We start from the raw sequence: 14,586 nt of genomic DNA, 5'->3' as shown, positions 1-14,586 counted from the left end.
ATTGTTTTTGTCTGTTCGTTTGTTTCAATTAATATATAAACGAAACTAGAATTTCATATACACAAACATATTATATTCACCTGATAAATGATTGTGGTGCAACAACAACAACAACAAAAAATTCTGGTTGTCATTTTTGTTTGAATTCTTGAAAAAAAAAACAAAATGACGATTCTAATCATGTGAATGTGTAGGATGACTGTTGTTAGAATGCATTGGCTGTAGCCAAATATTCTTATACTCCCCCACCATACACTTGGTTCGAAATGTCAATGACTTTGACTTTTTTCAAAGATTTGCAATAATGGCTGCTTGGTTGGTTGGTTGGTCAATTGTCAGACTTGGAGTTATTTGCCTGGATTGGTTGGTTGGTCGATTATACTTTGCCCGGCTAATCATCATAATGGCATCACTTTCAAATGAAGAGTCATGTGTCATATTCATGATGATGGCAAAATTCTCGAAAAAAAATATCTGGTCCATTTGGATTTTTCTTTAATATTTAGGTTATCTTTGGCGATAAATTTTTGTTAACAAATTTTTCCGAAATTGGAAAATATATCCTTTCTTGATATATTTTATTTGACTTTGTTTGCCTAAATTCAGATTGAGCTAGATTCAATGATAAAATGAAAATACAACACTACAATCAACGACACCGATGATGAATAGGAGAAAAAAATTTCATGGGAGCCATAGCTCAGGCGCACATTGTAAATATAGCAAGCAAAAACCGACAACCCCCAAGCTCAATGACCTCAGCTTTGGTTTTGGTTTTGCTAACTTGATGTGTATATGTTTGGATTCTGTATGATTGTTTGGTTGGCTGTTTGGATGGATGGATGGATGGCTGCCAAACAACAATGCCACGCAATTAGGCAATCGACCGAACGATTTGTTATATTTGGCCAAAGAGAAAGTAGAATTGAAATCTAACGATAAAATTTTTTTTTTCATCAGCAAAGTTCAATGTGTTGATAGGGTTGTTGTTGTTGATGATGATGTTGAGGTCACAAGATGATTTGTTTGTTTTTTTTTTTTTTTTTTTTTTTTTTTGGTTAATCATTAGAAAAAAACTACATTCCGATAGAATCGAATTTTCCAGGTCTAAATTTCCTCAAAGAGGGAGTGAGAGAGAGAAAGTTTGTATGCGTACAACACACCTACAAACACTCAATTTATAATGGATATAATGATATTTTGAATGATAAATAATAATAAGAGCAATGACTGTATGATTGAAAAAAATCGAACCTAATAAATAATTTAAGAAATAAAAAATAAAATCAATTGATTGCATTGGGCCGGCAATGGCATGTATGAATACACAAAAGCACACACACAACAACAACAACAAGGTTAACCTTGAAAATATAAAAACACAGAATTTACAACCAAACAAACTAGAAGGGCGGAGGGTGAGGGGTAATGACCAACGATACAATGATTGTGTACTGTGTACAATACAATTTTTGGGAAAAAAAATCTGCTAAAGAGTAAAAGAGAAAAGGAGGGTATCCCAATTCGATAAAAATATGATGCCTTTTATTCTATATGCTACTACAACTAAAATGTCTACGGTACATGGATATGCTTTTTGGGTTTCGTTTTTAGAGAGGTATGACAAATATTACATACACACACACACACAAATACACACCATACACAGATACACATGCAGAAACAAGGTCCAAAAAAATCCGTAGTTAATATAAGAACCGATGTTCGTCTGTTTGAATTCAACACATGCTATTTGCTTGCCGCCGAATTAACAAGCGAAAAAAATAAATATAAATTGATTCGAAAAAAATTTTCATTCTATTTTCGTCTATGTAGGTGTTTAAAATACGAATGAAATTCTCATTTGAACTAAATTCGATAATTCTTTATTATTTTGTTTTATATAATTATGATAACTTGTGATAATTGAATAAATTGACAACTTTATATATGATTCATTTCGTCATATTCTGTTTGTTTGATCAACACACACCCACTATAGTGACAATGATAAATTCTTGATCAATTTTCAATTATTTGAAAACATTCATATATTTTCTTTTTATGAAAAAAAGTCTCCACTTTGATCCTAATTCACGCTAAAGAATTTTTTTTCATCGATTCTTCAAAACCTTTCAAAAAAAAAAAATGATTCTCAATGATAAAGAAATTCATTTATATAATCAACAACAACAACAAAAGATTGATTCAACACAACAACAATCCTCATCATTGATGATGAGGTCTTCATCACCAATTATCACAACAATGACATCTATATCAAATATTAGCACATTATCATCATCATCATCATTGACAACAATAACAACAACATCATCATCGTCATCAACAACAACAACAACAACAACAAATAACAATGCACAGCAAAATCACCACCATCACAATAATTCGAATAATACAAATAATAGTAGTAGTGGTAGTAGTGATAGATGTAAAGATATTGATCTTAAAATCGGTATGAAACGAAATAACGATGTACACTCACATACACACACGCATATAGAATGTTCAAAATTTTTCCCCTCTACAAAAATATTATTATGGATTATTATAATAATTCCAGTCACATTTTATAAAATTATTATTATTTTGTTTTTCTATTCATTATGAATTCTGTAGAATTTGATGGAACAACTGTATTGTGTCGTGTTTGTGGTGATAAAGCCAGTGGATTTCATTATGGTGTACATTCATGTGAAGGATGCAAGGTAAGTTTTTTTTTTTGAATCTGAAATTTTCATTTTTGTTTTGCTTTGTTTTTGTTTTTGTTTTCATTTATGTTGTTGTTTTTGTTGTTGTTGTTGTTGCTATGTCTGTTTAATAGATGGTAGTTTGTTTTTCTATAACTGTTACACTTAGATAGTATGTGTGTGTGCGTGTGTGTGTAAAAAGTGGGTAAAAAATCATCAGATCATTAGCGCTAAACAATATTATTTTGATGATAATAATTTCTATATTTAAGATGGAAAAATTTACTCTGATAACACTCTGAAAATGGAAAGGTCATTGGTCGTACTTTTTCATTTTGGCAATATTTCGACCAATCAAAAAACAACAACTTTATTGTGTTGTTAATATAATAACCTTGAATCTGTTATCGGGTTTTATCATTGACAAAAATCGGTAAAAAATAGAATAGCCAACCAATTTCAAAGAATGCTGCAATTTTCGATTATGACAAGTGATAGTGACCTCGATTTTTTTTCTAAACAAAAAAAAAATCACAACAAAATCTAATGATTCTAAAATGCAGGGAAAATTTCCATTTTTTTTTCGTTGACAAAATTTTAATTCTAAATTTTTTGATCAAACGGATATAATGTTTATTGATGACCAATTATTGATTTCAAGTGTTAATATGTTATTATAATGAAAATTAAATCATTACATGATGATTATGATGATTTGCGTATATGTGTGATGCAATGATTAGTATAGTACGTACAATGACATTATTTTTTCTGGTGGGCTTCAAGGCCAACCACACAGATAGCGTCGAGGATAATTGTTATCCCTCTGTATGTATGTCTTTTGGTGCTTGTTTATAATTTTCATAAATGATTATATTTAGTTGTTGATGATTGTCATTGTCATTGTCTTCTTTATGTGATCATCATTAAAATGATCCAACCCAGACAACGATACGAGCATCATCGTCATCATTGTCAAATTTATTGAAAAAATTAATGTCAATGTACTGCGGTATATATTTTTCATTCAGATGTTTAAGAATTTCTTCCACCACTACTCTGTGTGTGTGTGTGTGCACCATGGTATTGCACGTGTGTGTTTAAAACACGTACTATTCATTAAGAACTGAATGCGATTGATATTTTTTTTTTTTTGACACCTTTTTTGATTTCTTATCTATTGCTATTTTGAGTTACGTTATTTTGACCTTGTATTATCTATTCTATCAGAATGATTTGTTATCGAGACACATTTGGTTCAGACATACAGACAGGATGAATTCGAGTGATGTATAGAATTGAATATATATAGACCTTGAAACAATGGGAAGGACATACACATAACCAACAGCATGTAAAAAAGCGAGAACAGAACACAGAATTTTTTTCTGCCGAAAAGAAACATACGTGCATCTCGTTGCAATCTTGTGTGTCCATTCATTTAATGAATTTCTAAGCGACCAGACCAGACAAACCATCATCATCATAGGCATTGCTTGTGCTTACAATTCAGTCAATGACCTGCTGCCTTACAAATGCTCTACCATTGTGGGTAATATAATCGTTTACGAATACGATGATGATGGTATGGTCGGATGATGTATATTGTTTCAATAAATTCGATGTGTATTCTCTTCTGCTAATTTATATTCACAAGACAAGTTGTAGTGGCTGATGATGACGATGATGATGGTGGCGGTGGTGGTGGTGGTCCAGAAGTGCATGCAATATATACAAAAATTCAAAAAGATGAGAATGTCCTTCAACCACGATAAAGAACATACCCTTCTGTTCCTTTCATATATATACATACATACCAGACCATATCATACCAGATATACATATAAAGTTCATGGCCAAATTTGATACCGCCATGGTCGATAGATGATGGTTTTGATGAAGGTTGTTTGTGTTGAGAATATATACAACACATACACACATGCCAATATATATGTGAAAACACACGAATACCACCGATCGACCCGAAACAAACTAATCATCATCACTAGGTCACTGAACTGATATTTGGTCACAAATTGAATATGCACTTATACACTCATACACACCATACAAGCATATATATAATACATATGAGCTTCGAACTCGTTCTCGTGAATTTTATTTAAATAAACACAAACTAAAGCTTATACTCGGTCAAAGGTAACAAATCCACAAAAAAGGGGGAAAAAGTAAAGCAAGTAGAAGAGAAAATACCAATCCCCAAGGTGTAGTGGGGGAAGCGATTTCAAGGTTTATCTCTACAAAGGTCGAACAACATATAAGTTCAACATTGGAGTATGAAGAAAGTTTTTGCTCTAAATTCACCCAGATGCGGGGCCCTTTGTCCTCTCACTTGTGTGTGTGTGTGTATATATGGGTATTAAAAAGAAAAAAAACAATTTCAAGGTCAAGACAGTATTGAATTTGAATTTATTTCAATTGAATGTAAAAGGTTATTGTTGGTTTGGTTATGGTTTTTCTTATGAATGTTTTTAAGAAGAAAAAAAAAGTACTATGACCTCATAACCTTGAATTGAAAAATTGGAAGTATTTCAAATTTGACGATTTTTTTCTGATTCTGTCACTTTTCTTTACTTATCTGTCAAATCAGCATGAGATTATATTATTATTATTATCATAATAATCGATGGTTCCAATTTTTATGGAGAAGAAATTGTTTTTTTGTTGTTGTTGTTGTTGTTGTTGTTATCATTCACCGAATATTTGTTTTTTTTATGACCCCATATATGTGACATGAATGAAAAGGTGAGGCCTCAATGTCTTTACTGTTGTAGTATAGTTTGACCTTGTTTCATTTTAAATGAATGGGTGGTAGTAAGCAAAGCAAACCAAAAAAAAAATTTCATTTTCTAAAAAAATTTTATTTTACAGGTTGATTTCAATAAATGATTTTTATCTTTTTTTTTCTTTTCCAATTCACAGGGATTCTTTCGTCGTTCCATTCAGCAAAAAATCCAATATCGACCATGTACAAAAAATCAACAATGTTCCATATTACGTATAAATCGTAATCGTTGCCAGTATTGTCGTTTGAAGAAATGTATAGCCGTTGGAATGTCTCGTGATGGTATGTGTTGTAAAAAACAAAAAAAAAATTTTATTTCAACTTTTTTCACTGACGCTTCGATAGATGGCGATAGTGACATCAATGATGCTAAATATTTTTTTTTCATTAAAAAAAAATTGTGTGATTGCAAAAATACTGTTTGTTGATGTTGATGTTGATGATTGGCTAACTGTATGGCGATTACTTTTACTCATTGTACATTGAGCAATCATTTTTTCTTTTTCATTTTTTTTTGTTGCCCATTTTTACCATTAAATGGTAGTAGTCAAGGTCTCAGTTGTTAAATTCTATACATAGGTTACAAGTATATACCGAAATTGAAGAAAATGAAAAAAAATTCCCCTCATTCGTGAATTCATTTTTATATTCTCAAATCATCATTCAATTTACATTTGAAAATACACACACACACACACATATTTTTTTTTGTAGGAAATCCTTGAAAATCACAAGTTTTTTTTCACATTCATCATTTATTCAATCAATATGATGAATATATATGATGATGATGATGATGATGTACCCATTTTATACACAACACGATGACATTGACAATGAAAATTGCAACAGTTTCATATATTATCATTAACGGTATCTTGTATGTATCGGTAATATTTGTGCGTATATATTTATTATTATTATTTTTATGATCGTTGTACTTTATATTATATGGGTTTTTGATTTTTTTTCATATATTTAACACATTCCTTTAAAATGTTATTCAAGAAAAAAATATTTTCAACCTTGATCTTGACTTGACTGACTTGATATAATCATCATCGTGTGTTTTTTTATATATTAATGTTGACTAGTAGATTGTTTACATGAACTCAATGATGATGATGATATTAATCGTGGTTAGAGTTGGTAGTAGTGGTTTGTTGTATTTTCTTTTTCTTTTTTTAAATTTTGTATTGCCAAACATTCAGAATAGCAAGAAAAAAAATTGTAATTGATAATAACCTGATGAGTTTTTATCTTAAAATTCAATTATATTCCCCATGATTTTTATTTTTATTTTTTTTTTGTTTGTTTTAATTTTCTTATTATTCAAACACAGAATTTATTTCTGAAATGGAATGATTTGTTAGTCATCCAGACCAAAATAAAAATAAAAAAGAAAAACCGCAATAGTATTGCCAAACATTTTGGTAATATAATCAAAAAAAAAAAAAAAAATTTAATTCCTTTGAAATGAGAAACAAAATAAACAAAATTTATGTATAGCGCCTACACATGCCAGAATTCTTGTTAACAAAAAAAAATTATTTCAAAATTCTTAAATCTTATATAAAAGAAGCTGTAGTTGCAAATGTTGTTGTTGTTGTCATTGTTGTTGTTGTCAACATGGCTCTCAAATTGCATTAATCTTTTGCACTTTTGTATCATTTTTTTTATTTTATTATCTATCCAAAAAAAAAATATTGCCCTGCCCTACCATCTACTACCACCACCCGGGATTGTTCACATGGAAAATCAGTATGGTTTTCAATGTCATTTTTGTTGTCGAATCCTGATGATGATGTGGCTTTTATCGAAATAAAAATGAAAAAAAAAATTATTATCATCACATTTATATTATATGGCGCCATGATTGATATATTACAAATTGTTCAACAAATACAATACAACAGTAACGATATCTGGGCGCCATTTTTTTTTTTTTTTTTACTTTTATTTTTTTTATGCTAAACACCATATATAATATAAAATATTATATTGTGTTGTGTCCATAATATTGAAATACCGCAATGTGCAATCATGGGTATATGCGATTTTTTTTTTTGGATAGAGAAATACTGTTGCTGTTATTCTCATACATGATGATGATGATGATGATGTTGATGCGAAATGAATGTCAAGGCCATGACGCCGACATTGAAAATATGTATGTACAAAATTGTGTGCATGTGTTATGCACACCTAATGGAAAAAACTAAACTTATATATACAATACAATACATATATATGTGAAAGAGGAAAAAAAACGGTATCCTATGCTAAGCCCGGCTTGCTATTTACTGTTTATTGCACACTGTATATATTTGCTATATAATATAACGGTGTGTGTGTAAATTTTATATGACCATGGATTGTTGTGTATATATATATTGTTTATACCATACTGTACCATACAATACAATTTTGTGATGGTAAGAGGGGGTGAAAGTAAAAAATAAAAATAAAAAATATTGGAAACTCAAGAATTTCTAGGCGCTTGCTTATTATTATTATTATTATTTATATATAAAAATCATCATAATCATGATGGTGTACACCACCAAAATATTCGTGTAGAAATTTTGTTCAAAGAAAGAAAAAAAAATATGATGATTATGATAATTTTTTTCAAAATACGCAAATTAAAGCATAAAAATTATTAATATCATTGATTTACTATTTTTTTTTTTTTTTGCTTTAACAACAAAAAAAATAAATAAATTTTCGGATCATATATAGAACCTAAAAGTGAATATGAGAATGTTATGGAAAGAGGGAGAGAGAGAGATTGATATCGATCGAATCTGAATAGATGATGATGACCTTGGACGTCAAACAAAAAAAAAAATTATATGGTACAACTTTATCGTTTCAATTCATTCATGATATGATTTTTTTTTTGATGCTGTACTATGGCTATTTTTAGTTAGTAGTTTATAAATGGATATATCATCATCATCATGTTGAATTGTACTTCCGTTGTTAGATTCATTCATTGGAATTCATATTAGAATCACTGCTAATATTGCAAGAATTGATTTTGTCAAAAAAAAACGACAATTTCTCTCTTTCTCTCTGCTCAAATACAAACACACATATTTGGCATATATTGCATTAAACACAATTAATTAATAAACAAAGATAGATAAATCTCTCTCTTTTTTTTTCATGTATATAGAATGTAAATGTTGATTTTAACCTTGAATTGTCGTGTGTATGTCTGTGTTTTAGGTTTTTTTTTCCAATTTCATATTTTAAATAGCAAAATAGCAATATGTCATGATTATATCCGTTTTTATCAAATTTTATCAATTTTTTATATATATACATCAGATAAAAACATCATAGAGATAGAGAGTGAGAGAGAGAGAGAGAAAGAAAAAATCAACCAACAGTAGCTTATTATTCTATTATTTTGAATGAAAATCAAATACAATGAAATGAATATACAAAAAAAAATTAGATGATAATAACTACACTTGAAAAACTACTAGCCACATACATAGACAAACACACGTATATTTCCTAACAATATCAGATTAAACAGGTATATATTTGATGATTCAAATAAGTTCCGTCTTTGATAAATTACAAAGCAAACAATTTCAATTTCTTGTATGTTTATCCATATCTTTGATATATAATGATGATGATGATGACAAAATTTCCCAACAGGCTTTTTGTTTCTTTATACATATATGATCATTATTATGATGTTCCATATTCATCATCCTACACGCATTTTTTTTTAATTTATTCATGAATTTTTTTCCCTTTCTCAAAATTCAATATGCTAGAATTTTTTGTTCCCCTTTGCATTATTTGTTTTCTTTTTCGTTGTCAATATTATTATTCTACTATATATTCGTTATTCCAATGATAATAGAATTTTCTCTATATATAACTGAGATTCTATTATGAATTATATATGAAATTTTTGTTCCCTTGGTTTAGTTATAAAGGTTAGTTTTTGGTCATTAAGAATTGCATCATTATATTGTGGCCAGAGAAAAAGTAACTAGCTAAATATTGTCGCCGTCGTCGTTGTTGTTGTTGTTGTTGTTGATGATGATGATGGCTGTGGCAAACAAATGATGAGATCATTAAGCTTACCGGGCGTCATGGAAAAGAAAAAACCTTGAAATTGTTAAGGGGCATGTGATACATGTCTGTATGTTTTTTTTGGTTGCCGCTATATCTTTTTGATTACTATTGAAAACCACCGCCACCACCACCACCAAAAAGGAATCATTCTGGTCACCAGAAAAAAACGCAAACGCATAATTTCAAAATGTCTTGTTATTTTTTATGTTTTTGTTTTTTTTTTGTTTGGTTTGCATCTGAATCGGCAATAATATTTTTCTCATTAATAATCTGTAAAATCTTCGTTTTATTTATATATGTGTATTGTATTGATTAGAATTGGAATTAGCTAACTATGAAACAAAGAGAGAGAGATATTGCAATTTTTGCAGCGTTTGCTGAAATTTTGTTGCTGTGAACACGTTTCCAAACATAAAAAGACACGCAAACACGTTTGTAAATTTAAATTATAGGCTTTTCATCATTTTTTGTCATCAAATATTTGATTGATTCATTAGGTAAAAATGATATATTCCGTTTAGATTTAGATTTCTTTTCAATAATTGAATCAAAACAAAGAAAATGAAATGTCATATATGTTATTATATTCTAGACAATACGGTTTTTGATGATATTTTGTTGTTTCTTCCCCCTATTTTTTTGCCATCATATAACTTTGATGATGAACGTCGAGGGGACGGAAACGACGGCGACATTGGATCGAAAAATACGCCGACTCTATGATGTTTTCCATAATAATAATAATAATAAAAATAAAATCAACACATATATACGACACATGACGCTTTGATTCATGATATAGACCCACAAAAACACATTAACCAGTAGAAGCGAGAAAAACGAGGCTTGCTCGTTTGTTTGTTTGCTTGCTTGCTTACTTTTTTTTTGCATCATTCCTTTTTCATTTTTTCCCTTAATAAAATATGTATGTGTATATAATATAATATTATTGCTATATTGAATCCCGATATTGAACGACGTGCGCGATTTAGCCTTGCACTTGAACTTGGATCTCCCTAATCGTCGTCGTCATTGTACGTGTGTGTGTGTGTCTTGTCTATATTTTCACTGTGTGGTTTTTTTTTGTATGTGTACATGTGTTGTGTTGTGTGTATGTGTGTCTTTTCCTTCTGTAAATTCTGTATTTCAGTCATTTGTTGTTGTTGTTGTTGTTGTTTCAAGCTGTTGCCCAATTGAGAAAAAGCCTCTTGCTCATTCAGTCATTAGTTAGCATAGGATTCACACATCCATTTACCTACTGTTCTACACGGCGTCATACCGCAAACCATTAACAATGGCGCCATAGACATTGGAAATTAGATTCTTTTTTCCTTGCTTTGTTGTTGTCGTTTGTTATATTTATCAGCAATTTTTTTTTTGTTAACTATTCATCGTTGTTGAATCCATTATATTATCATCATCTTAAATAATTTGAATGTTTTTAAAAAATCGTTCCTGTTCCTGTTGTTGTTATCGTTTTTGTTTGTTTTTTTTTTTTTTTGTTATTTTTGGTTGTTTATTTGTTTGAAATGAATAAATTATTTTTTTTTTTATTTTTCTTTGAGTGATAATTGGTTGTTAATTTTTGATCAGATTAATTTGTTATGATAATTTAATTCAATGTGCAATTTTTTTTGTTGTTGTTGTTATTGTTATTGTGTGCAATTTAAATTTTATCATCACATCATATGACAAATGAATATTTTAAAAAAAAAAAGAAAAACAAAATGTTATCCTCATCATCATCATCATCATATTGTATGTCATCATCATCGAATGATGTTAATGGTTGTTCCAAAAATCATCATACAATAATGCCAACAACATCCACATTACAACGAATATTATTGACCGGTTCGAATACGGTTTTAAATCATAATACAAATAATAATAATAATATAAGCCATTCTGATGATGGTATTGATGTGGATAAATTTTCTTTTATTCCACCACCACCACCATCATCACATCAATCACAAACACAACCATCATCAACATCTTCAATTTCTGTACCGGCTTTTCTTTCCACATTATTACAACAGCCTATTGGTGGTGGTATATTCGATTATCATACATTATTACAATCACCATTATTGACCAATCATCTTACATCATCATCTAAATATTCAAATAATAATAATAAAATGATTAAATCTCGTTCACAAACAAATCGTAAACATCAACAACAATCATTATCATCATCAAGATCAAGATCACGATCCCCTTCATCATCATCATCATCATCATCACAGGTTTCAACTAGTGATGATCAAACTGTATCAACTAGTGGACAAATTATAACCACAAATAGTAATAATAGTAAACAATATATATCCGGTAGTCGTACATCATTATCATCATCATCAGGTGGACGTACAATTAATTGTTCCGGTGCCAATAATCCATATCATCATCAACGTAATCATCGATCTCATAATAAACAATCACATTCAACATCGATTGCATATCCATTTACATCATCATTATATCAATCACAATTTGAATCACCATCATCGATTCTTTTACAGGCACATCAAAATGATACACATGATTCATTGGCTGCTTCAATGCCATTATTAAGTTCTTATCTACGATCTAAAGGAACTATAAAACCACCATTTTCTAATGGTGAAAATAATGGAAAAAATAAATACCATACAATCGTTAATAGTAGTAGCGATTCGAATTCAGATGGTAGACAACAACACCAATCATCAATAACAACTAGTAGTAAGAATAATGAGAATTCATGCGTCATTGATAACGTCATGATAACCGCCATGAATACGGCCAATTACAGTAAATGTAATGAACAAAATAGTAATCATCATGATAATTTAAACGGTTTTATACCTGCCAAATCATATCACATCGACGGAATCAAGATCGATGATTATTTTTGTTCTAGCAATAATTATTCATCTTCAAATAGTAGTAAGCCGTTATTTTATCTATTATTACTAGAAAAAAATGTTTAACCTAACTAAAATTCTTAAAAAAAATATGTTTGCATCATTGTTGTTGTTGTTATCATTCGTTCATTTCTTTTTTTCTATTCCATTCTTTATTTTCATTTTTCTTTCAAATTAATTAATGATTATTTATTTTTACTAATCATTAACTATTGTTTTTATATAGCTGTACGATTTGGCCGTGTACCGAAACGTGAAAAGGCAAAAATATTGGCAGCAATGCAAAAAGTCAATGCACATTCATTGGAAAAAGCATTATCAGTACTATTGGAAGATGAACAGAATTTGATGCAATCAATAATACGGGCACATGAAGAAACGTGTGATTATACAAAAGAAAAAGTGGCACCATTATTGGAAACAGCCAGATCAAGACCAATTTATGCCCAATGTCCACAAATGGTAAGTTTTTGATTCGATTTTTTTTTCATTCATTCATTCATTCCTTTAAATTTGTCGTCAACGTTATTATTATTTTGTTTTAATGAGTAACCAGAAGTAGAACGAAAAAAAAAATTATTTCCTGTATTTTCGACCTTTTTGTTGTTAATAACTATACAATCGGCATGCGTTCACATCATCATTATCATCAAATGATAGAAACAAGGAAGAATAGAGAGAATATACGACGCATCTAGCTTTATTTAAACATACATACATGTATTATATATACCGGAAACATCCTGAATGGGAATATGTGCAAAAGTGCAAGTTTGTGTATTGTTGAGAGTGAAATGCCATTCAGAAAGATTCTTTTCATTCATTCTTGTTTTCAAGGATTTTTCTTTTTTGTTTTGTTTTGTTTTTTTTTAAATCTTCCTACTCATACATGTTTGTGTGTGTTCACTTCCTTAAAGTCGATTTTTTTTTACCAATTTCTGGTTGTTGTTGTTTTGATGAAAATGCCAAAATGGTATACAGTATTCAGTATTTGGTTGTTTTTTCATTGGAACTATACAAACCAAAAATACCAAGAAGAAAAAATCAATTTTTGGAAATAAAGAGAAGAGAAAAAAAAATAGAAACAGATACAAAGGAGTCTCCTCAGGAGACACCCCTCTAGATTCTGGTTATATAATTTAGAATTTTTTTCCTGTGATTGAGTAATAGTTGTTTTTTTTCAAACAAATACTCAAACGTCATTTCACTGAAATTTTTATCTAGATCAAATAATAATGATTCGAATACACTTGATTTGTACAAAATGGCAGTATATCCCAATATATTTTGAAAAGTGAAATGAGGAAAAGAAATGAAAGAGCGAGGGGAGAAAGAATCCTTGAAGAAAAGAAAACATTTAAAGATAACCTTGAAAATGGTGGTAGTACCAATATATTGTATACACACCCCCGTCAATAGATATATTGACGTCACAAGTCTCCTTGATCATGAAAAAAGAACTTTTAACTGAATGTAGAGTGCCAAAAAAAAAAAAAATTTAATGGATCAATATATAGCATATAATAATGCAATATAGAATAATTCATAGAAGAATCGTGTGACACATAGTAGGTATATAGTAGTTGTCTTCGATTCTATTCTGTAATGATTGTTCCAAATGATGAAACTTTATTTTCCATATATATATTGATCTATTTGTTTGTTTATATTTAAAAGCAATTTCTATCTGCTCAACGTTATCTTGTGTGTGTGTGTGTGTGTTTATTTATTCATTGTTTGTTTTTGTTTTCTCGCATATCCAAATATAATTGAGAGTTTGTGTAAAGTGAAAAAAAATTAAATATAAATTCTTTTAAAACGGAAGTGAGATTTGTTGTAGAAACAATCTTTCCAACCATCATCATTATTGTTATTTAATCAATTAATATTTATCACTCAAAAAAATAGAGGTGTTGATTGATTGGTTGCCCATCACCATCATCATTCTATCAGATATATAGATTGAATGAAAAAGATACATTGTAAATGATTGATTCTTGATTGTCTCAAAAAACCATGTACATTGTACACATTCATCCATAGTACACAC

The 14,586-nt window shown here is 29.4% G+C and overlaps 1 protein-coding gene across 3 annotated transcripts in view; it reads left to right on the top strand.

Annotated features, from left to right (window-relative positions):
- Window positions 1-14,586, top strand: part of LOC124499456 (Ecdysone-induced protein 75B) — a 44,909-nt gene that overhangs the window by 25,264 nt on the left and 5,059 nt on the right. Inside the window, exons 1-4 of one of the 3 annotated variants that reach the window (XM_047063365.2) lie at window positions 1,659-2,476; window positions 2,641-2,729; window positions 5,655-5,799; window positions 12,763-12,998. In XM_047063365.2, coding sequence (XP_046919321.2) covers window positions 2,149-2,476; window positions 2,641-2,729; window positions 5,655-5,799; window positions 12,763-12,998 — 798 coding nt within the window. In that variant the 5' untranslated portion in view covers window positions 1,659-2,148. Of the gene's footprint in view, window positions 1-1,658; window positions 2,477-2,640; window positions 2,730-5,654; window positions 5,800-10,655; window positions 12,559-12,762; window positions 12,999-14,586 lie in introns of those variants that run through there. The other 2 variants (XM_075728676.1, XM_075728675.1) reach the window with 2 other exon arrangements.

Source organism: Dermatophagoides farinae, chromosome 2 (assembly GCF_024713945.1).
Source record: "Dermatophagoides farinae isolate YC_2012a chromosome 2, ASM2471394v1, whole genome shotgun sequence".
In the NCBI taxonomy this organism is placed as follows: domain Eukaryota; kingdom Metazoa; phylum Arthropoda; class Arachnida; order Sarcoptiformes; family Pyroglyphidae; genus Dermatophagoides; species Dermatophagoides farinae.
This window is presented reverse-complemented; position numbering and strand designations above follow the sequence as displayed.